This window comes from Budorcas taxicolor, chromosome 21, assembly GCF_023091745.1.
Source record: "Budorcas taxicolor isolate Tak-1 chromosome 21, Takin1.1, whole genome shotgun sequence".
NCBI lineage: Eukaryota > Metazoa > Chordata > Mammalia > Artiodactyla > Bovidae > Budorcas > Budorcas taxicolor.
The window spans coordinates 40,764,215-40,790,122 of NC_068930.1; the positions used below are offsets into that span (position 1 = coordinate 40,764,215).

Sequence of the window (25,908 nt, forward strand, 5' to 3'; positions counted from 1 at the left end):
GTCTAACAAAATTATTTTTGCTGGCTTAATCTGCTATACCCATATATGCAGAACTGGATGAGTTCCAAAGTTTGTTCTCTCTCTTCCTCTCTATCAACCTACAGACTCAACTTACAGACTGTCTTTTGGGAGTACTCCTCCTTTGTGTTACTACAATAAAAGAGATGATCTCTACACTCTGAGGGCACTGAACAAGAGGAGACTGCCTTCACACTCCTGGCTGAGATGAATTCTTAGATATCATACTATGCCCAAGTGGCTAGAACACAGAGGGCCCAGAAGAGAGTTCACTAAGGATATCTTATCACCGCAGGTGAACTGTGCAATAGGAGACTCCAGGAGAGCCCTTCACAGATTCAAAACATGTGCTCCATGAGAAAGCTACCGTTCGGACACCTGCCACAAAGAACAAGGCATCAATAGCCAGTCAGTATAAACCACAGAGGTAGCAAAATATCAACAGACTACTGCAATCATAAGCCTTGTGAAGTTAAAGTTTCGCCCATTTCTTTCCAACTAAACCCTAATCTAAATGTGCCAAAACCAGAAATGGGGGAGGGGAGTGGTATCTCAGAATCAATCTATGGCTCTACTGAAGTCTAAAGAGAGAAAGATGGAATGAGAAATAACAGACCTTACCAACTTCGAGTTCCTAGGGCTAAAGTCTGATTAGTACTAGGGCGGAAGAAGAAATGTAAGTCAGATATGAGATTCAAATTTCATATTACACTAGCTTAGAGGTTTTTTTTTTTTTTATTTTTAATGACCAAAGAAGATTGGGATGTTAGGAAATATTCCAGTTAAGCTCTTCTACAACCCCAGTAGAATCTATACACACCATGGTTGCAGACTAAACAGCTTATCATGCAGAAAAACAGCAAGAACATAAAAAGGAAGACTAATTCAAGATACAATTCATGGGTACAACAAACTGAGAATGGCAACAATTAGAGAAAGAAGAAGAGGAAAATAAAAACGAGAAGAAAATCAGTGATGATTAATTTTTTTTTTTTTTTTTTGGTTTAGGTAAATTGAAAATCACTAGTACCAGCAACTGAAACAGAAAGCAAGAAGGTAGAGTTACAAATTACGAAAATAAACAGGTTGTGATATTGAGTTCTTCTTCCACTCACCTGTTCATAAATACAAATGTTATATATTGTAAACCTACCATGTAAAAGACCTTATTAGGGATACACTGTCATAGAGCTAGTAGCCTACAGTGTTGTACAAAATTTGCAATTGGAATAAGCATGAGAAGTATGGAATGCTTCCTCAAGTACAAAAAAAGGTTATCATAACTAGATCTAGATAGTCAGAAAAGATTTCCTAAATCATGAAATATATAAGTTGAAACCTTAATGACAGATGGGAATGGTGAGAGGGGGTGTGTGTGTGTGTGTGTGTGTGTGTGCGTATGTGTGTGTGTGTGCATGCATGTGTGTATGTATTCAGGAAAGTTTAATGTAGAAAGACAACCAAATATCTCTAGAAAGAGAACTAAATATCTCTAGAAAGAGAACAGGCCAAATTACATAAGTCACATAAAGAAACTTGTACTTTTAAGGCAAGATAATTTATATAAAGATTTTTAATAAGGTTTAAATAATCAGATTTGTTTTGAAATACATGAAACATATCTATGATAAGATGCACACAAATAAAATTTCAAAACAGTTTTCAGTTATACATAAGGACTTAAGAATGATCTGAAAAAAGGTAATAACTCAGGGGAAACTACAGGGGCAAGACAGAAATACTATTACATTTATGGAATGATTAAAAAAGAGAGAAAAATAAAAAAAAATGCTTGAGAAAATACAGTTACACAGACAATAAGAGAGGATCTTATGATGTCAAGAATGTCAAAGGAAGGAAAGTACCAAAAGAAGAGAGTGGTTATCAACATGGAATGCTACAGTAAAATAAAAAGGAAGTGATGACTATATGACTAAACAGTTAGTTCAGTGAGTTAAGGAGCTAAGAGGATAGCAATCAACTTTAAGGGAGCTGGATAACTTCAAGAGTAGCAAAATGTGGAAAAATAGAAAATAAAGTGTACAGATTATCCTCTCAAGAAATGGGATGGTTATGGAAAGCAGAGAGAGGCAGAAACCATAAGGTTATTATCATTACCAAAGAAAGGATTCAGTCTTTTGTAATTTAAGATAAATAAGAATTTCTAAAGCAAGGAGAAACTACTGAAAAAATTAAAAGACTGGAAAAACAGATGATAAAACAAGAGTCTTAAAAAGGAAAAAAGGAACAAGATAAATGATAGCCTCAAAAGAGGAAGAGGAAATTCCCTCTCTAGAGATTTACGCAATGGCTCAGAGGGTAAAGCGTCTGTCTGCAATGCAGGAGACCAGGGTTCGATCCCTAGGTTGGGAAGATCCCCCCTGGAGAAGGTAATGACAACCCACTCCAGTTCTATTGCCTGGAAAATCCCATGGACGGAGGAGCCTGGTAGGCTATATTCCATGGGGTCCCAAAGGGTTGGACACGACTGAGCAATTTCACTTTTCACTTTCAAAGTTGAAATTACAGAATAATCTGAAGTATGAAAGAAGTTGATAGAGGTCATTGAATGAGATCTAAGTAAACTAGGAAGCACATTCGCTTAAGAAAGTATGAAGGTATTGGGGTGAGTTTCTAGGCTGACAATGACCAAAACAAAAGCTAAAAAAGTAGGCACAGGATAAAAAAGTAAATAGAGATAAACGAAAGGATAATAACAAAAAGAGCTGGTTCAATTGGAAATATATGTTAAACTGAGTAGCAAAATCAGCTGGCCCAATTTTAGTCTTTTATCTAGGGATGTTCAGCAAGCCCAGAGCAAAAGTATTAATACATAAAGTGGATGATAATAAAAGCAAGAGGCTGAACTATATCAGATCTTACATTTATATTTTAAATATTGACAGTTCAAGAAAACAAAGATAACACAGTTTTAAAGACTTTCAAAAACAGAAACTGCTATCATAAAATCAGAAACAGTAAAACTCTAAAGATATGATTAATGTATAACAGAACAGACTGTCATTCATTCTTAATTTAAAATCATTTAATTCTATTTGTTTCAGCATGTATCCTTCTCTTTAACAGGGTCTCAATGTAAAAAATGGTACAGCAAACAGCTTTGGTTTCCAGCTTTGAACAGAGCTACATAAATTAGTAAATTAGTAGTCATTTAAACTAAAACCAAAAAATATTTTGAGAAAATAGTACTTTAATAACTTTAAGTTTTAAAACTACTCCAAACATAATGGCTTTTTATATTTAAAAACCTTAACTATATTGTCAAATCTGTTCTAGGTAAATTAATAATTCTCTAAAAGCTGTACATATCCACTATCATGTAGGAGTTTTGGTCACTGATATAGGTTTGAGTATGTAGTAACAGGAGATTTAGAAACTCCTTTAAACATGTTGTATATAATCCAATTTTAAGATAAAAATCCAAATTACTTGACAGACTAAATGGCCCTACACAACCAAGCTTTCACCTAACTCTCCAGCTTTATACCTTATCATTAAGAAGAGTTTTGACCTTAAATATGTTTGTATCCTCTGTACACAGTAAAATGCCAAGTATATAATCCGTCTTTAATAAATACTTGCTAATTACATACATGGGTAACTATGCATTTGCAAAACTGGAGATCCTTACCTTACTTAACACTAAACTTAAAGAAAAACATGAAAAATTACTCATCAAGAAACATGTTAAAATTCCAATTTGTGTTTCTTACTTACATATAACTTTTATTAAATATGACCATAGTCTAAATATGTTTTAACTGCTTATGTAGATAAATGTTAAAGCTATTTTATAAGAACGAAGATTAAAAGCATAATTTGAGCATACTGAAATCAAACCCATAACAACATTTTCAAAATAAAAACTTCAATACAAGAAACTTTAAAAATACACCAGATATGGGAAAAATACCATCATTCAAAGGAATTTTTTTTTCCCAAAGGAATTTTTTTGTCATAATATTATATGTTAAAAAGACTATGGGCTCTGGAGTCAGATAAACCTGTATAAAATCTGTCCATCAGCCATGTGAAAATAGTACAATACAGATTTTTCCAAAATAACATGTATGAATGATATGGAAACCCAAATCTCACATAAATGAGCACTAACACAAAGGGATGATTTAAGGACCATATAAAATAAGCAGATCAGAGTGAAATATTTTAAGTCACAAACCTGAACCAGAAAATAAATTTAAATGTTAAACTTTAAAAAGAAACCAAATACAAACCCACATATTCTTATCCCTGTAATCCAGGAAACCACAACTACCACAATTTTCCCTTTTTACACAACAGTGACTAAACACTTCTTCTACTGTATCATTTCTATATTGAGACGTATCGAGCTTTGTCTTACTCTCATAGATTATTTCCAGAGATTGTCTGCCAGTAAGACATACTAATAAAATGCATGACTAGAAAGGAAGTCAAATTGTTACTATGTAATTATTTGATTAAAAACATTATATTGGCTCTATAAAAACTCAATTATTTTATTCTGTTAAATAATACAATTTCCATTAATAACTGAGTATAGAATAAAAGGAAAATAGTAAAAATTAACTCCATCTAGGCAAGGCCATGGTTTTTCCAGTGGTCATGTATGTATGGATGTGAGAGTTGGACTATAAAGAAAACTGAGCACCAAAGGAATGATGCTTTTCAACTGTGGTGTTGGAGAAGACTCTTGAGAGTCCTCTGGAATGCAAGGAGATCCAACCAGTCCATCCTAAGGGAAATCGGTCCTGGGTGTTCATAGGAAGGACTGATGTTAAAGCTGAAACTCCAGTATTTTGGCCACCTGACGCGAAGAGCTGTCTCATTTGAAAAGACCCTGATGCTGGGAAAGATTGAAGGCAGGAGGAGAAGGGGACGACAGACGATGAGATGGTTAGATGGCATCACCAAGTCGATGGACATGAGTTTGGGTAAACTCCGGGAGTTGGTGATGGGCAGGGAGGCCTGGTGTGCTGTGGTTCATGGGGTTGCAAAGAGTCGGATACGACTGAGTGACTGAACTGAACTGAACTGATTTAAAGAGAAATGAAATTCACTAACTAGAGTAAGTTTTCATGGACTATAAAATTGAGAAGATTCATAGTTGGTAAGTATAAAAGCATCTCAAAATATTTTATAGGAAAGTATTTACCACTTGGATAATTTTGTTCTAGGTATGCAATTTCTTTAATGCATAGTCCTCGAAAAAGATGAAGTCTTGATTTAGCAAAATTTTCCAAATTGGTCAGTGTATATATATTTATCATTTATGTGTACATACCACCTAACGTGATTTACATTTTAAGCTAATTGTGTCCTCAAGGATAAATGGATTTTATTTTGATATAACCCAATGAACCAATATTATTTAAAATTTTATTAACCTTACTGCTTTATATTTATTCTTTAAAAATCAATTCTTACAGGTACAAAAATATTTATCCTACTCTAATGAATACACTGATATTCCTTAGGGTACAGACTGCTTGCTACAAGAATTCCCTATAATATATAACTAAACATGAATCTACCTTTCCCAGTGGTTTACCTTTTGAAATTATAACTTGGGGGCTCAGCCTGGTCAGTGCAGTAACTAGGACAGAGTACTTTCTGCCATTTTCCAGAAAGAGTTTTAACATACTAAATTCATAGCCAACCACCTTTAGTTAATTCTTTTCTTAACTAAGCAGAGCAAAATGAACGGTTGCAACATTTACTTTTGCTTTCAACATTTGTTTTCAGCTTTCATTTAAGGTGCATATCTTAAACACAATCAGAATCATGACAAATTAGATGTAAAATCTGACTGGAAAGAGAGAAGGTAAGGATACCTTCAAGATTTCTGGCCTTATAAAACTGGAAGGATGAAGCTGTAATTAAAATGAAGACTGTGTGAGAAGTAGATTTAAAGATCAGAAACATCAGAATATTTAAAATCATATCTAATTCTAACATACTTATTAGACATACATGTCATATGAAGTGGGAAGGTGCATCATTAGTCTAGAGTCCAGATGAAAGGTCCAGATTGGATATAAATATTTGGTAGTCATCAAAGAACATATGCTTATTTGAAATCATGACACTGACTAAGATCACCAAGGCAGTAACAATGTAAAGAAAAAAGGAGAGAGTGGTCCAAGGACTGAGCTCAGAGAAATGAGAAGAAACCAACAAAGAAACTCAAGGCTGCAATCGCTAGGTAGACGTAAGCTGGATGAAGAAAGAAGTTTTTCAAAGAGGCAGTGATCACTATGTCAAATGCTACATACAGATTGTATATAAAGATAACTGAGAATTGACCACTGAATTATCATCATTAAAGTCACCAGTAACCCTGACAACAACAGTGTTTCTGGAAGGATGGGGTCAAAATCCTAATTAAAATAGTTTTTAAAGAAAAATGGGAGGAGAGAAACTGGAGACAGCACAACTATGGACAGGTAGTTTGAAACATTTTACTGTTAATAGCCTGGTAACCGGAACAGGCAGTGTGATAAAGAGAATATGCCCTTTTTTTTTAACACTGGAGAAATAACAGTATGTTTGTAGGTTGAGAAAAAAGAATAGACTAGGAGAGGGGAATTGATAACCCGAGAAAGAAGAAAGAATCTCTAAAAAACATCTTGAGTACCCCAGAAGGCATGGAATCTAGAATAAAAGTAAAGGATTGGCCTTTCCTAGGGGCAGGGACAGCTTATTAGAATAAGAGAAAATATAGACCATATAGGTACTGAAGTAGTTAGGTTGCTAGATCTAATGGTGGAAGCTTGTGAAATTTTGTTCAGTTACTTTTTTCATCAGTGAAATAGGAGGGTAAAATCATCAATCCAATATGAATGACAGGAATATTCTGTAATTGATACTTAAATTCATCATATATTGTGGGGCCTCCTGCCTTAGTTACCAAAAAAAGCAAAAATGTTAAATGAAAGAAGAAAGTTGGGGTTATTTTCAGCCTTCACAGCCTATTCCAAATTGCTCTATTTCTCAACACCATACCCTAATATAAACAGAGATAACACTTAGTGATCTCTACCCTAAGCAAATATACATTCCTCTTTTGTAAACTGTCAACTTTCAATATTACTCTCATTTCAATTCAACAACTTCATTGTCATTGTACACATTCTAAGTAACTAAAATAAACATACTGCTCTAAAGATTTGGCCCATAATATTCAATAATTCTGGAATTAAAATTACCTTTTCCAAAAAGTTTCTCATTTCATTTTTTACTATAGCATTTAGTATTTTTATATTTTCAAAAGTGTAACATTCTAAATACAAAACTGAATTTACTCAATACCATAACAAACATTCACTAATATTTTATATTTTCTATAAAGCAATCCCCAAATCAATATGATTTTAATTACATTTATTGTCCTCAAAGGAGCATTCACACAAAACAAAATCATATATACTGTTGTTTTTGTTATCATAGTATTAGATAAACCTAAAATATTTAATATGTATATATTTAAGATGTAAGGATACTGAATATAGCATTAAGCTTATATACTAGTTATAATACAATATAGGCAAATAATAAAAAAGAATTTTACCATAATGTCAATGAAGAATTTTTGTGATGACTCATGGAAAATATGAATACTTGTTAAGAAATGTAAAGCAATAAATCATGACCCCTAAAAGACACTCTTCATAACACTACATCAGTAAATTTTGTTAGATCTTTCATGGAAGTTGCATGAACTAAAATTCTTAAGGTCTTCACAGAAGCAACTGAAAATTTGAGCTAAAAAACAAGCCTTATGAATCATCATGTATTTTATTAAATATCTAGTTTTATCCTTCTATACACTATGACTTTTTTCTGACTAATGGGAAAAGAATTTTCAGAAATCTTAGTATCCTGAAAAAGATCATGAAAGCGAGTATTAAATATCCTACATGCCACTTGATTTATTCCTATTGAAGCTCTGATCAATATTTTTAATGTACAATGAAGAAAGAGGGACTAACCAATTACGTTAATTTTTAAGAGTCTTAATACAAATAAGCCCACATGCTGCAGATGAGATTTAATCTAGTTAAATATTATAAAATCATGCCCCTAGTTTTTATCCCAACTATATGGGTTAAAAACAAACAAACAAAGCTCTGCATATATTCAGGGGTATGAAAGAACATATTTTTAGGCTATTGAAGTAAAAATATCCACATAGGTGAGACTGGAAGGCCACCTTAGAACCTTCGTAACTCCATTAACCAAAAGAGGCGATTTGTTGAAAACTCACTTCAAATTATAACAACAAATATCATTTGTAATTATCTACTAAAAAGATGAACCTATATAAAACGGCATTTGTAAAATCTGAAAGAATACATATCAAATTATTTATATTAATTATCCTAAAAGATGAGGAAAGGCTAACTAGCTTTCTTTGTAATACTTGCATTTTTATAATTAGTTATTAAGAGAAAAAAATAATTAAAAAAAAATCCTTAGAGCAAGGTTTCCTTTTTACTACCCTGTTAATATAATTTATTTTACATTAGTCTCTGCTTTAAACATAGTATTATTAAATGTAACAAACATGAGAAGAAGGAGATGAAAAAAGATAAGTCATAAAATGCTTATTATATGTCAGGTATTATGTAAAATGGTTTTATATTTTTCCCTTTGTGATATCTACACTAATATCTTACATCTATGCAAGAGGAACTAATCACACACAGATGAGAAAATCAGAGGTCCAAGAAGATTAAAAGATTTGACCAAAATCATACTAGTTAAGTGGCAGAGCTTGGATTCAAACTCTGCTCTGTCTGACATCACATGTTCTCTAGGAGTCTTGTATTCCATCTTATATCTCCAGAAAACATTAAAAAGTACTGATATGGCTTGACAATTCCTTAATAAACTCTACTGTAAAATATCAAAGCATATTATCTTCATAAAAACTTTGGTTATAGTAAGCACTATCATAGGGATTTGACTAGATCTTCCTAACCTTAAGACTACAGTTTAACAAATCTCTAGAGCAGTGGTTATATATGATCTAAAATCCAAAAGGCAAATCGTACAAGGCTAAACAGAATAATCGAATGATTTCATGTAAATAACTTCATAGACAAGGCAAAAATTCAAACTCTTTTAATGTCTAACAGCAATATAAAGATGGGAAACATACAGACAACACCAACAGTTCTATGTTTACAGAGGTCTGGTCAGAACAGAAAACGTGTTTTATGTCTCTATTTTGCTTAATTAGTACAGTTGTGCTTTCAATTGTAAAACTGAAATCTGAAGGATTTCCAGATGAATAGGGGGAATTACCAATCCATAAAAAATATCTATTTCTCAGTGCTGGGTCAAATGTGGCAATTTGGTAAACCTTACCTAAATTCTGAATATTCTATTTTGGAACTTAATAAGCAGTCTGATGCAGAGTGTTATAGAATAACAGTAAATAAATAGGTTAATCATTTTTAACTTTCTATATGACATATTTTAACCTTCACTATCTTATTTTCCTCAACTATAAAACAGATATAGAAAATTCCTGGCTGGCTACACTGATATTTAAGTATAGTGATGTAACATCTAATTATGTCATGATTAGTAAACTACTTTTATGTACTACTGACTTATAATAAGTTTTAGTTATACTTTTAGACTTTTAAAAACAGGACTATGACTTTTCCCAGTAATGGTCACAGAGATAGCTTAAATACGTACATAAAAGAATTCAGAGCCTGGCTCTTTAAAAGATACTGCAATTACTAAATGTTATTTGAAACAATTCCTAAACATAAAATATCTTCAAAATTTTCCTCAAACAGAATTGTATTTGTCCTGCATATTTTTAGCCAAAAAATGTACACAGTCCTTAATTATTAATTTATCCCTTTCCATTACCTAAATTATCTCCCTCACATTACAGAGTTTCTACTTATTTTCAATGTAGTCTGTTGAAGCATTTGAAAAGTTTTCAGAAATTTTTTGATAAAAGCAGTATTTTTAAAAATTCAAAAATAATTGTTCAAGAAACTTGAAATATGATTTTACAGTTGAGTATTTTATCATAAAAGGGCAATGTGTATTGAAGCTCACTTTAAATGGTTTTATAAATGGTATACAGACATAGAAGCTCCATGCTTTTTCTATTAATATCTATACATTTTCTAAAAACACCATTTTCAGTTCTTATTTATTTTACTAAATCATTTTTGGCTATATCCTATATATTAGCATTATTATTTCTTAACAAAAATACAATATATGTAACTACTATTCACATTCATAGTCATCTGTCAAACTGTATGCTGCTTACTTGCAGATCTCATTAATTTTCACAAACTCCAGAGAATAAGTTCGTTACTAAGAGAGATCCCAAGTAGATCATTTTAATGGCAAACAGATTTTTTGCAAAGGCTGAAAACAAGAATTTACAAAGTAAAAGGTCTGTCAGCATTCTAAGCCCACCAGCAAAAGACTGTAAAATAAAAGTAGCAGTCTTCCACTGTAAAATTACTAATCTTAGTAATATAGTACATTAAACATGCCATTTGAGATATATGCCAACGTAAACTGCCACATATGGCATATCTAAGCTTATTATCACAGTTTGTGTTTTCACATCTAGAGTCATTCTAGTTTTTAAACAAGATGTCAAATATACTAGTGTAGCTAAAAATATGATAAAGTTTTCAAAGGAACATACCTTTCTTTAAACAAAATAGGTACATACTTCAGAAGAAAGAATGTCAAACATTACTGTAATGAAATATGGCTGGAAATTTTCATTGAAAATATACATGTAAATGTAAAATAGAGGATCATCTTAAAAGGCAGAATTCACGAGATGTTAAATTTAATGTCACAATTCACATACCCAAAGTTTCTTCACAAACTTTCTCAGAGAGAATTGCATTGGTTCTGCAATGTATGCAGTCATCTTACCTACATTATCTGTCCCTTAAAGAACAAGTTATGTTACCATATCATGATATGTGTATCAATTTGAAGGCAATGAGACTCTGCTTATGCTTCCTTTTTATACTGAAATCAATCTTGAGTTACACAACTGGTATTATTGAATTATGAACAGCACTTAAATAAAGATTACACAGTGAATATTTTTGTTTCAAATTCCCATCTGGTGCTTAATGTCACTTCAGCTGTTCAATTTTTTAATGTTTCTCTACACAACTAGCCAATAATTCCACAAATAAGTATAAATGCTAGAGAATTTTAATCCCATTTTCTAAATGTAAAACAGTGCCATATTTTTCACAGTCACTTTTTAAACTCATCTGGAGTTGATAAATTATCAATTAAGACTGATTCTTATATGAAATAAACATATATTAATGATGGAGAATCCTGCTGAATCTCAATAATCAATTGAAATTCCAAACAAAATAATTACACAACAGAGAATCACCTAACAATGAGTAAAGAGCTTCAATTTTTTCATTGACATAACACACACCAATGAATACCACATACCAAAACTTCAGTGTTTGAACACTACCAAAAATTAAAATTCACACATTAAAAATGCATATGTTGTACAAATCACTAATTTTCATCAAAATAAAAATAAATGTTCATATACCAAGAGAGCTAGAAACTAGGCCTACATATTCATATAATTTAAGGAAGGTGAAAATTTTTATCAGCTATATGATTCTAAATAGCTATTAATCAAAGGCAAACTAATTAAAAAAAAAAAAACCACTTGAGTCACTAACTTTAAATGCACCTGTGTAGACAACAGGTTACATAAATGTGAATGAATGTGAAAAACCAGTTTCTATCTCCAGAGCTTTCCTGAATATAGCAAAACATTCCTCACTGACATTTTTCAGTGGGACATTCAATGGGGCCCACACCTTTTTCCTCTACCCTCAGCACATAGTTGCTTAATAAAAGATAGCTTCTGTGTTTTCTAAATTTCTTTTCTGTATCACTAGTTGTCTCACCCTTCCCTTACTCCTTTTAGTCTTCTCTTTAATTCTACTTATAAAGCTGAGGCAGACTCTCTAGTCTACTACCCTGCTTTCAGATAACTAAGGCAATCCTTCTGCCACCATGCAAATATCACTATTCAGATTTATAGAAATATTATATTTTAATTATAGTACTCTGTCATTCATTTTAAAAACATAATAGATGTATTTTTTCTTATTAGCAAGAAATATGAATGTCCCCAAAATGAATATTCAATCATACTCTTCTCTTTTACATTTGTAATACATTTTCTCTTATCTGTACAATTAATGACAATATCTCCCTGTTCCCACTCCTTCCCCACAGCAATATCTACTTTTTATCCCAGTAATATCAAAAACTTTTGGATCCCTGAATATACCAGGGGTATTTTTCATAATTTTGTCACTATGTATACAGTGTCTGCTTCAAGTGACCTTCCACTCCTGTCTACCAGGCAAATTAAAATTCAACCTTCAAAACTCTGTCAGCTCCTGTTTGAAGTCTTTTTTGAAGTATACCCTCTTCTCTCAAGATCTTGTCACTGATGGGGGCAGTTTCCACTTCCAGACATAATTCTATCATTATACAATTATCAATTTTCATCATAACCAGATGTTTATCTTTATTGTCTGTAAGATCTGCAGAGAATTGCGTATTTAGTCCCAACCCCAGAGGAAGCACGTAAAATGTCCACCAGAAAGTTAAAATCTGGCCATAGTGGCAGAAAATGCAGGGGAAGCAGTCAAATAAAGAAATACTTAAGAGTTATTTTAATCCATTACTCTTCATGAATTCTTAAAAAATAAACTGAATTTATAAGTATGTGGGAAGATCCCCTGGAGGAAGGCATGGCAACCCACTCCAGTATTCTTGCCTGGAGAATCCCATGCACAGAGGAGCCTGGTAGGTTATAGTCCTCAGGGTTGTAAAGAGTCATACACAACTGAAGCAACTTAGCACACACACGCAATGGGCTAAGCATGAAACGAAATATATTTATTTATTAAATCTTCGAAGTTTCACTGGTTTACTGTAGTAAAAATGAAACAATCTATTATTATGAGATGAACACTAATACTTCATACCTCTCTAAATTCTGTTTAAGAAAGCATTTAAAAGATTTTGAAGAAAACCATATTTAATAACTTTCCTAAAATTTTAATTTCAAATAAAGTATACAAGTTAGTCAAACTCAAAACGTATAAATTCCAATCTACTACAACAGTTGGTATGCTTTTCTCATGAGTAAAAAGAATTTTAGTGCAGCTTCTAAAAGTTGTAATATATTTATACCTTTACTTCTCCACTACGGGGGGGAAGAGATATTAAAATATATTAAAAACAAAAATTTACTAATCCTATTTTTAATAATGTAATCTTAATTTGGTGATTAGTAATCTTTGATTTTCAAGGTATCTTAAGAAAAGTGATCAGTAGATTATTCCTTACCACATAGGTAGACATGTGGCAAAGTATGATGTAATATAACTCTGGCATCTTATACACAGGTACTTTTTATTATTTTATTAATAAATAAATGTTAGTTAAGCTCATGTTTCTTAAGAGTATTTTTAAATTAATCTTCATCTGGGAGATGGCTTTGAAGTACTGTAATATTGGCTTTCACTTTTCTTTACAGAAGACAACATGCTAACTAGAAAATGAAATTCTACTCCTCTTTCTGAAGACGTAGTCCATATTTATCTTAACATGTCTATAGCCATTTCTTAACTGATTGATTTTTGAACTCATTACTTATCCAAAATCAGATTTTTCTCACACAAATTCATTACTTATTCAAAATCAGATTGTTCTCACACATGTACCCCTAAGAAACTAGAAATACAATAAACAACTAAAGATGAATTGCCTTCTGCATCCACTGTATTGATACTATCCCATTAAACTAGAAATATAATGAAAAACTGAAGGTTGCTTCTACATCCAAAACACTCACAGATGAAGCCCAGACTGGTCATTCATCCAATTACACATTCACTCATTTATATTTAAAATGCCACAGATGTTTAAAGCACTGAGTTACATGCTGAACATATAGCAAGCATGTAGGATGACAATTTTTTTCATATCAATGAAGCTTAATGCTAGTAGTCTACTAAAGTAAGTAAAGACTATGACAAAATTTTTTGTTTTAATTTAAATCCATGAAGGAAAAATACCTTCAAAATCACATTAAGTAACTTCTGTAATTATGTTAGAAAGTAGTCCTTAAGCCTATAATGAAATGCAAAGAGCATCAGAATTCTAATTAACCAAGAAGTAGACCAATTTAATGAAATGGGTAGACAAAAAAGAAAATAATTATATTTTAAAATTAATAACTACTTTATTATATATCTTACTTTTACTTAGATTGCCTTAAAATTAGCCTCATGTTTATTTCTTAATCATAATACTCTGTCCTTTTAAAACCAACTGTTATGAATATCTAGCCAAATATGCAATACTGAAGGAAATTTTGTTTAAGTCAAAAATATGGAAAATATATATATACTTGAAAGCAGAATTTGACTTAGAAAGTCTACATTTTTTTAGCAAAGCCAATACTCAGTTTAACCAAAAGTGAAGAAATTAAAAAGTTGAGATGAGGAACAAAGGAAGGGAGAAAATAAGAAGAAAAGAAGGAAAAGAAAAGACTTTGGAAATGAAGGAAAGTAACAAAAGTTGTAGAAATCAAATCACCCCAAATACTGTCACTTTCAAGCAATACAATTTTGAAAATACAGAAAATGACCAGTTTATATTCCAGGCAATATAATCTATCAGATCATTTGTTTTTTAATATATGGTAAAGAGGACCTGTCTTTGGCCTTAGAGTATACCAAATCAAAATCAACAATTACTGTAAAATAACTACTGTGCTTTCAACTTAGTATAAAAAAGTGGGGGAGGGGAGTGTATTTATTTTAAAACTAGGTGAGAGAAATGGTGACATATCCTCAGAGTCATATTCAAAAAGAGGAGAAAAAAAAAAGGGGGAAAGCAAAAAGAGAATAAACTACCTACTAAAACTGTACCACAAATTCAAAATCGTTATTTAAAAGTTGAGGACAATTATTGGCCTATATCACTCTTTGTATCTTAGTTTTCTCAACTGTTAAGTAAAGATTCTGGAAAAGATCACACTTAAGCGCCATTTCATTCATCTAGTTCCACAATTCCATAATTTTTCCAATTCCTTTAAATGAAAAAGTAAAAAGCCTCTTCGATACTCCTAAGCCCCTTTAATACTCACTAAGTCACTGCCAGAGATGCCATATAATATTAAAAAAAAAACTAAGGAGACAGTAACAATTAAGAACAACAGTTTAGGATGATGTAAAACATACCCATAGTCCTTTACAAAGAAAAGATGCTTTGTAATAATTTTAATTCATAATGACCAAAGGATACCTGGACTCATAGGAAGTATCTATAAATACATATAATAATTAATAAGAGAAAAACTTCCAGACAGATTTCATAGTGAAGAATGAAACTAGACTTTTTTAAAATGTACTTTCCTGGCTTAAAAAATTAACAGTCTTAGAAAAAATAACAACACAGGATTTATACAAAGAATAAAACTATGTGTGTAAGTGCACAGTCTCCAAGTATAGGCTCAATTGCGCCCAACACTAACTCCTTCAAAAACAAGTATTTCAAAAATGAACATAACCAAAATTGAAAAGCTGCAGTTATTCAAAAACATTTAGCAACATAAAACAAAAATATATACCGAATTCTCTACTATTCTGTGTTAATAAAGTGTACTACCCCATTCCTTCTATTCTATCCTTCTAATTACTAAATCTTAAAGTCACTGCCCTATCTAAGTACTAGGACAGCAAATTATTAACAATTTAAATGAAGGCAACTTTCTTCAACAATGATTTCCAAAAATTCAATCAACACAGTATTATTTATTATATCTTAGAAAAAATGCAGGATTTGAAGTCTTATTTAATTAATAAGTTCATTATGTGAAAATTCATCCTACAAATGAATTATGGGGCCTTCAATGCATAACTGTTTTCAAAAATCGTTAAAAAAGAAAAGTTACTCTTCAAAGTTTCAAAAAGTATGCCAAGCATCACAAGAAAAGAAACACTATAGTCTGAAAATTAAACATTACTGAGTTCAGAATAAAGTCACTGGATATTGAAAATATACTGAACATCAGTAAGACATAAAACAGGTCTTGAAATAAAAAAATATTAAAAGTATCAATTACTAAATGAGTATAAGAATAATTTAAAAAAATGTTTTATTTTCCACACCAAATAATCTTACCTGAATCATTTTGCTGTTAAAAAACTCAAGATACTGATTTCATTTTTCATCTGGTCCTGTCAACGATGCTATGACAGGCCCTGCAGGAAGCAGCAAAAGATCAATGATGGAGTGTAGATATTACGTGTTTTCATGATCAAGTATGTCATGGAAAAGGATATCCATATCGTGGTTTGAAACTTAGCAATGTTGAATATATCTCAAAAAGTTTGTTTATGTATATAATATTTTTTCTACTTTGTAGTCTTAAAATGATTTTTCTTATATCTTCTTTATCAAAACATCTTACAAGTGAAATTTTAAAGAATATATTGATGAGAATTAATAAAATAACATTCTACAATATAAAAAATAAAAAATGTTGATTAAAAAGTAAAATATGTTTAAAAGTGGAAGAATGATACTCTCCACTTCTAGAGATGATTATTTTAATCACCTTTCCCACAATTACTATAATTACTAATAAATTACCAATTACTCATAACCAAATTAAGATAAAATCTTAAACTCCTTTTTTCTTACAGACAGTAACTTCAGAATCAAATAGTTACTGGCCACTCTTGTAAAAATTCCTTCAAGATAAGTAAAGGGGTTCCAAAAATCTGCAAACTCCAAAACTTAATTACTCTTGAGTAATTGACAAGTTAAGAGTCAATGGATACCAAAAAATATAACTTAGTGAGACTAACAAAAAGTCAAAATAATGAAACTGCTTCACAAAGAATCCAAACGACATTTCAAAATTCTGAATTATTTTAAAATGGTATAGCACTTTGCCAGATTTAAGAACTGTTTTCTGTGCAAAGGCCAACTGATAAACAGGACTGTGATGAAACATCTAACTAATGCGAATACTATTAGAACATACAGGAAACTTCTGTATGTGTCATAGAAGCATACTGTCTATCTTTCAAATAGATCAAGAAATTGAAAACAAAAGAAATGAATGACAGACTTTTTAAAAGTTTTTATTATAATCAACTTTTAATTTACTTAGAATAAATTGTGGTCAAAAACCATTTCAACAGCACTCCTATGTTAAGCTAAAACATCCTAAAAACATTTTTTAACGTACTATTCCTGTCTTGTTTATTGGAACACATCAAAACACTCAGCAAAGTCTGTTTGTCAAAGTCCCTAACATGCTAAAAAGATACTACTTAATTTTACATAGGTTCTTTCTCTTATAAAATAAACAAATGTTAATTTAGGATAATAATTTTAAAAGAACTCCAATGTACTTCCACTTATTTCCATTCACTTATGATTTGAAAATATACCTGTGGAACAAGTAACTTTAAATAAATTTTAACTAAAGGTTATTTGATCTTTATTTCTACACGTAAAGTCCCCCTCTCCTTTTATGTAGATTCTATCAGATTCATGGAAATCATTTTAGCTGCAAATATATCCATATGAAAAGTGGAAAAGTTGATATCGTATCTTTAAAGAACAGGATGAAGAAATTTCACCAACCCAAGCATCAAAAGCACTGAAAAGCACTGCTTCATTTCTTGCATGTTACGGTTTATACCATGACACTTCAGTCTCTGAGGGTCAGGTTAATTAAGCTCCATAGCAGCTGCAGTGCAATGTGAGACACACACTCCTACAGTTCCCACCAGTCCAGTCCAATTACCTGTAGTATTCCAGCACTGGACAAGTGACAACCAACCTCTTCTCTCTAGTCACTTGCTCCCACTGGTTTACTGATAAATGTTAGAACAAACTAACCTCTTTTTGGAAAAGACTGCAAAGCTGAATGCACCTGCTGCAGGCTGCAATGATGAGTCCCAGAGAGATGTTTGTCAGTCAGATCTCTGCAGATGTTGTTTAACTTTATGCTAGAGCTGCATCCAAAGATGGAAATGAGATGGCAATCAAGCACAAGTCTCCCACCCTCATCCCCCCCCCCAATTTTATTCTGAAAAGCTGCACTTGCTCATGAAAGTTATCCTTTAAAATATAGCTCCACTAAACTGCAAATAACTGAGACTAAACTCTGTGGCAAAAACATATATGTATCAATAAATGGTGCTGAGAAAACTGGACAGCTATATGTCCAGAATGAAATTAGAACACTTCCTAACACCATACACAAAGATGAACTCAAAATGAATTAAAGACCTAAATGTAAGACCAGAAACTATAAAACTCTTAAGAGGCAGAACACTCAATGACATAAATCAAAGCAAGATCCTCTATGACCCACCTCCTAGAGTAAGGGAAATAAAAACAAAAGTAAACAAGTGGGACCTGATTAAACTTAAATATATACACACACATATATATATGTATATATATATAGTACTGAATTTTAGTTAACAAGTGGCATAACTGTATTCAGCAAATGTTACTTATAATATTTAAGAGGAAAATTAATTCTTTTCAGCCAGAGCAAAACAAAAGAACAGAACTATAAAAAGACATGTTTCTAACTGGTGGTTTATAGCTTGGTTTCTAGTGATACCACACACTCCTTAGAATTCCCAAGACAGAGATCATTTTTCCTCGTTGTATATTACATGAAATATCTTCAATACAAAAATATTGAACTATTTTACCAATTGTGTTCACTATTTTTAGACTATTTTGAAATCCTTTGGGGGTGATATTTGCAAGGCAATTTTGCTAGACGTACTATATCATTTTACAATGTCAAAAATTTTAAATGAACTATTTTTCCAAAATCTAGAAGGTTTCAAATAGCAAAATTCAAAGTGACATTGTGCTATAATAATTCATGAAAACAATGACTCTATAAATTGATGATATTCCATAACCTACTAAATCAATGATAGAAGATATAATACATCACGGTGAAATTTTAAAAAGAAGCAAATTAAATGAACAGCTAACATTTTTAATGCTGATTCAATCTTTCTAAAAAATTTCATACCACAAAACATTTGCTTTCATGAGTTAAGTATAAAAATTATATCTTTCAGAAACTACAATTTTAATACAGATGTGCTATGCCACTAACATTCCTTTATATGTTGACTTTTCCTATTACTTAAAATGAGAAATAACATCTTAAAAATACAACAAATTTTCAGACAGATATTAACGTATAAGTGAAAGCTTATGGTTCCTCCTACAACTGAGGATATAGAGAGATAAAATATAAAAAACCCACAACAATAAGTAGTATGACAAATACAAATATCACAACTTTAAAGAAAAAAACGTTATGTGTTAGCAACTCTTTGACAATACTAAAACCAAAACAGCACAATGTAATTGACAGCTATCGTTACTCAATTCAACAATACTGCAAATTATACTTTATTTTCTACTTCTTATAATTATATTTACCTATTAATTTTGCCTTAAAACATATGCCAATAAATTTCTAAGATGCAAAGCATCTTAGATCAAAGAAAAGAGTATAGACTGCAACTTTCAGAGGCTATAACAAAAGTATTCATTCACCTTGTACTACTAATACGATAATACTCTTCCTTCAACAATGTAAATAAAATAAGTGATCTTTTTTAAACTTCACAAACTCCTCTTATTTCTAAAAGAATGCTCATTCTTACGCAATCCCAGTCCTAAAGGTTAAATTGGCCAGTGAATGTTCCCCCTGTCAAAATTAAGGCAATGTCAGGTTATTCACTTCACTAAAAGAAAATTTCACTTACATTCTGCTTTTTCTTGATTTTTAAAGATTTTACATATAAATGGTTTGTGATTTTTTAAATAAGTACCACCCAAGTTGGACAGATAAAATTACGATGTAATAAAATCCAGGGATAATGAGTTCAAGTTTTAAAGGACCAAAAAAAGTAAGTAATTTATATTAAAGGTGATCCAGTTTTATAACCACATGTATGAAAACAGTTTAAAATACACACACACAAACACACACACACACAAATATATGCTAAGATTATAAGAGAATTCCTGTTTGATATAATGAATATCTCAGGTCATATAATAGAATAAGTAAACTATGAAGTATTCTAAAATCTTGAAAATGTTTATTTTACATACCCTATGTTATTCCCAATGAATAATGTATTCAATAACTTTTCCAATTATCTGCTTGAATCATTCATTAAATGATTTTAACGGATAAAATCAATCTACTTATTAACAAAATCTAAACAATCACACCTTCAGATGTCAAATAAAGGAATAAAATAATACCATCCTATGACTATCCTGAAAATGCATACAGTAATTTATTTCCCAAAATGAGAAAGCTGTTTTTTATTAAAAGGTAATAACTCTGAGTAACCTAATTATAAAAAGGATATATAAATAAGTCAAATTAGGTTGCTTTAAACAAGTAAGAATAAAAGATATATTCACAAATCACAGGTTATAAGTTAGTATTTCATAAGATTTAGATTTTTAGAAATAGATAAATGAATTGCACAGCACTGCAAAAAGTCAAATGAATCTACTCATAGACCTTTTTTCCGATTACAGTAACTGATAAATGTACTTTACAATTCTCATCATACAATTCCCCCAAATATTTAATATATGGGCATGCTAAAATACACAATGTAATATATGGTTCTATAATTTCCAAATTCATACCAATTAAAAGTACAAAAATGTTTTCTTCATCTCAACCATAAATATAAAAAAATCACTCAAAAAACAAGGTTGCTTAGGATATTTTAAAGATATAACCAGAGGGGGAATGAAAGTAAAACAAATATGATAAATATGAGATTATACTGGCTATAGTAAAAACAATGCACATATCATTTGAGTTGAAATTTAATAAAACATCACCAAAGTGTGTCTGTACCCTGAAATATACACCCTGAAGAAAGTTATTCTCAAATGCATCAGTATTCTGACTAAACCTTCCAAAAACAATTACGTTGTTTTAAAACTTAAGTAATTTGAGAAAATCCATTAAGTTACACAACTGAAGCACACTTTTCCCCAAATACTCTGTCTTACAAATAAGAAACAGAAAAATGCTCCATGAAATAAACATTAGGCACATTCATTCTAATGGAATGTACAGTCATACGTACATATATGAAACACACAAAAAAGGGCATCTCATAAATCATAATTATATAATTTAATCATTTGAGAAGAGTAAGCTAAGTATCCACGAAGTATATCTGAGTAACAGAAGTTGAAAGTAGCTCAGAGGCTGCTATGTTAAAGAATACTAGGACTTTATATAATTCTACAGGCTTATGGTCAAGTATGAACAGAAAGACTACTAAAATTAAAGTCTATCAGAAGAAGAGAGATGTATCTATTTGTGCAGGTAATAACCTAGTTAAAACTATATTTAAATACAAAGTGCTCAGAATTATGAAAGCGTCTTATAAATTACAGGGCTTTATTTTATCCTTAAAATTGTTTCCATAGTTTGTGATTGGTTTCCACCTGTTACAGGCAGAATATAACCCTTCTTTTATCCAGACATTTCAACTCACATTTGATCAGGTTACGTCACTACATACACAAAATTTTCTTTAACACATTCCAGTTTTCCATTTTTTCCAATGGATATTCTTGCTCTATATAAATAACATGCCTCAGAACTAGAAATGATAAAAGCAATTTCAATGTAATAAGAAAAAATGCACAACTATGTGGACTAAGAACAAAAGATCTAATTCCAGTTGTACCCTTTTCCAACCCACTAAAAATAAACTATATTCAAATGAAAAGGCATTTAATTTACTAGTTGGAATATCCTTGATAAACACCAATTTTCTGTAACATCTCTGCACATCTGATACCACCTCATGTATAATGCAAAAAAAGCTATTTCATTTTCATCTATTGACAGTGAATTTAATTTACCACTGCAGCTCTTTTCCTAGAACTATAACGTTATTAATTCCGCAATCAAGCTCTTTTGAATGCTTTTATTTGTACCAAGGATTTTCACAATTCCACATTGATTTTTTCCATCATAACATACCTTTTAAACATAAGAATGTGAATATGTTAGCAAACTTTCCTAATGCATAAGGAAAGTTTCAAAGACAAGGAAAGCCATCTACAAAACTACACTCACAGAAAATAAACTTTTGAAGGATATCACATCTAAGAGATTACACCTTAGTTTAGCAAGTGTAATGTTTACCAAATATAGTACATTTAATTTATTTAACTAAAGGATAGTTCCAACCAATCTAAAACCTTCTTATACAGTATAATGGTCCATTTTCTACAACCAAGCGATTGGCCTCCAAATGTTTTGCTTACATTCATGCCAGATGTCTTTGCTGTACTAAAGAACTCTTACTGAATTAGATCATTGAAAGCAAATCAGCTTTTATTTCCCACCAAGAAAAAAAAAAAAAGCAGCATTGGTCCCCTCAGCACTGAACAAATATTTTTATGGTCATAAAGATGAAATAATCAAAAAACATGGCAGAAACTGCATGAAGGTAAACACAAATAATGTTTTGTCTAGGAGATACACTATTCAATTACGGAGATTTTCCAATTAAACTTAAAATCCATATATTAAGTAGGAAAATGATTTTTTAAAAGATAAATACTCAGAACTCTGTAACAGTTGAAATTTTAAAAAACACACTGAAAAGTTAAAAAAAAAAAATTATACCACCTAGGAAACTTGCCATATTCCACTGGGTTACAGTACCTACAGTACCACACAAACTGTTAACATATTTTGATCAAACACAGCTTTTAAATAACACAAATTTTGAAGCATGGTTCTACTTCTCACATAATAATATATTTCCTTGTCACAATCAAATTAAAAACACAATATTTTAAAAATCTGAAGAGGAAGTACTTGTCCTCTTTACTCCAGGGCCAACAAACAAAGCAATGAAGCAGAAAGAGGTACATAATGGATTTAAAAAGTAAATGGTCCATTCTTTTAAGAAGCCTTTCTATCCCCTCTTCTGAATTCACTCTAGACTAATTGTCATTACAATTATGTCTGAAAACTCCAGAAGAACCCTATTTCCTGATGCCAGCTGTCCAGGTTTCTATCTTTAAATTTTAGTTTCCTTTTTTTTTTTTTCCTAATCAGAAAGAAGTAGTTAGAAATACCCAGGAAGATTCAACTCGAAATTGGTCTACATCAGAGACGGAATATCGATTATAGAAACCAAAGGTAATCAAGAGTGAAAATACTTCTAAAATTATTTCACAAATACTCTAATACATCAAATATCTAAATAAAGTCTACACTATTAAGAATTCTTTCAATACAGCACACAATACAGGTAGATCTTTTTTTTTTCTTTCCTTGGGGATTTATCAAACAATCTCTTCATCATTGCACCTACCTGGGTAAAAATCTTTGGACTTAGACAGCTTGATGGTGGCTCCAGTTTCTTTTTGCAATTGAACAATTGTCTGTCCTCCCTTTCCAATTATAGATCCAGCAGCATAACTAGGTATGAGAACCTTTAGAAAATATTGGCCGTCTTCTGAAAAATGCAAAGAAATACACTCCATTAAAACAAGAATTTTAAACTTTGTACCCTCCCTCCACCCTCAAGAGAGAAAAATAGCAATTAAACCACTGGGCATATAGCTGCAGGAAATATGGGGTTAAATTGTTTTTATAAAGAACAAAAATAAGCCAATTACACTATAACTAAGTACGAAATGTTTCCCATTCTGTAGAATTTATACTTTTTCTAACTTGGAATTAAAATCTAAACATGTTCTATTATTTTGCAACACTGTAGAAACTGATGACTAAATTCCAGTTGTTATTCCAAACATGGAAGTCTTCCAATTCTATCTGTGGTTACTATGGTAAAACAAAACGAACTGACCCTTCAACAAAACTTCAGAGATTTATACCATGACAAACCTTCACTTAACATATTGCAAAATAAATAAATAAAAGGACGGTAAATAGTGATGAGCTATATTTATTTGACACGAGCAACCACACAAGCACTACAATTAGCCATTGCCTGTATCCTACTTAAAGTATGCAAAACAACCATTCTCCTACCAAATAATCCACCCAAACTGTAGGGTGTATTCCAAGCCTTCAATAACTGCCAGGAAATAACTCAAAGTGATGTGCACTGGCAAATCTAACTAATCCTGGAGTACTTCTTTAGCACTCCTTAGTCTACTATGATCTCGTTTAAGCTCATTAATTAAAGGACCTTAAGAAGAATTTTGCCAATACTAAAAAGCTTAGGAGTCATTTACATCAAATGCACTTAAAAGTGACCAGATAATGTTCCTTCTCCAAAAGAATCACAATTATTAAAACGGAGGGGGTGGATGAACCAAAAAAGACTGAAATGAAATGTTTTAGAAAATAAAGCCAACTCCCTAAACTTTAATTTCCGTCAAACTGATGGTGTCTTAAATAGGAAACACCCCGGTAAATCCAGCTTCCTTATGTGAACATGAACGTTCCAAATTTTTCGGGTGTGCCATTCGCAAGACCCCCATCCGGCTCTAAAGTACATGCTGTAGATAAATTCACCTCTGCCTCGATGCATTGGGTGCATTGTTAAGATGACTCCAGTGCAAATGAAGAAGCGGTACCGGTCCCGTTATAACTCATCTTCCCGGGAAGCGCAGGATGTTAACTAACAAGTCACAGTACGAGACACCCCCACCCTCGTATGCACACCCCTGAAGACAAATCAAAGAGATTTTTACACCGACAGTGTAAGTGCGGTAAGAGCATGCACTCTTCAAGATTTTTGCATACTACTTGTGGCCCAAACCAAGGGGATGAAGAGAGCAAAACTCTCTGGTGCCCCAGTCATTCGCTCTCCGCTACCCAAGTGCCATTTATTTATTTATTTTATCCGACTGTTAAATGCAGCGCGCATCTTCGGGCGGCCATCACCTCGCTCGGGGTCATCCTCTTCCTCCTTAACGGACCCCCTTGCCCAGGTCTAGGATATTTAAACGGTCAGCCTTTCGACCGATTCAAGGGAAAGATAGGTCTATTCCGAAAAAACCGGTCGCCATTTTGATGAATGATAAAACACAGAAATGGAAATGTATCGGGACCGGCGAGGTGCGGGGCAGGTGCAGGGGAGGGGGCGCGAGGCAGGGCGCGGGAGCCGCCGGGTTCGGGCTGGAGGTGTCCGGGCCGCGGGAGGGAGGGAGGGCGCCGGGAGGGAGGGAAGCAGGGGCGGGCGGCGGGGGATGGGGCCAGCGGGGAGGTGGAAGCGATACCCACCGCCCGTATTGGTCCTCTTGGTGCTGCCGGCTTCAGGGGGGGCTTCCAGCGGCCTTTTCCGCGAGTCCGGCGGGTCCAGGTCTATGGGAACCCCAGTGTGGGTCCCGTTCTGCTGGATGGGAGCTGCCGCCATCATGTTTGCAGTTCCTGCCGCTTCTACGGGGAGAAGGTTCTCCCTTTTGTTTTGGCTTTTTTTCTTTTTTTTTTTCTTTTTTTTTTTGTTTTTGCTTTTGGGGTTTCTTAAGGTTGTTTTGTTTTTGTTTTTGTTTTGTTTAATCGGATCAATAGAAATCTCTTTAAGAAAAAAAAAGCAATGTTGCTGGTTTGTTCTCACTGGGGAGGGGGCAGGGCTGAAGAGCAGCTGCAGTGCAGTGTCAGAAAGGAGACAGGGGAATGGAGGGGGTGTGAGAGACGGAGGGAGAAAGAAGGAGAAGAAAGGAGAGAGGGGGAGAGAGTGG

At 32.3% G+C, this 25,908-nt stretch overlaps 1 protein-coding gene across 1 annotated transcript in view; it reads right to left on the reverse strand.

The window, feature by feature from the left end:
• Positions 1–25,657, reverse strand: part of NOVA1 (NOVA alternative splicing regulator 1) — a 167,050-nt gene extending 141,393 nt beyond the window's left edge. The window contains exons 1-2 of the mRNA XM_052659933.1: positions 25,451–25,657; positions 23,568–23,711 (exon numbers count right to left, since the gene is read on the reverse strand). Coding sequence (XP_052515893.1) covers positions 23,568–23,711; positions 25,451–25,586 — 280 coding nt within the window. The 5' untranslated portion in view covers positions 25,587–25,657. The remainder of the gene's footprint in view (positions 1–23,567; positions 23,712–25,450) is intronic.
• Positions 25,658–25,908: the final 251 nt, after the last annotated feature.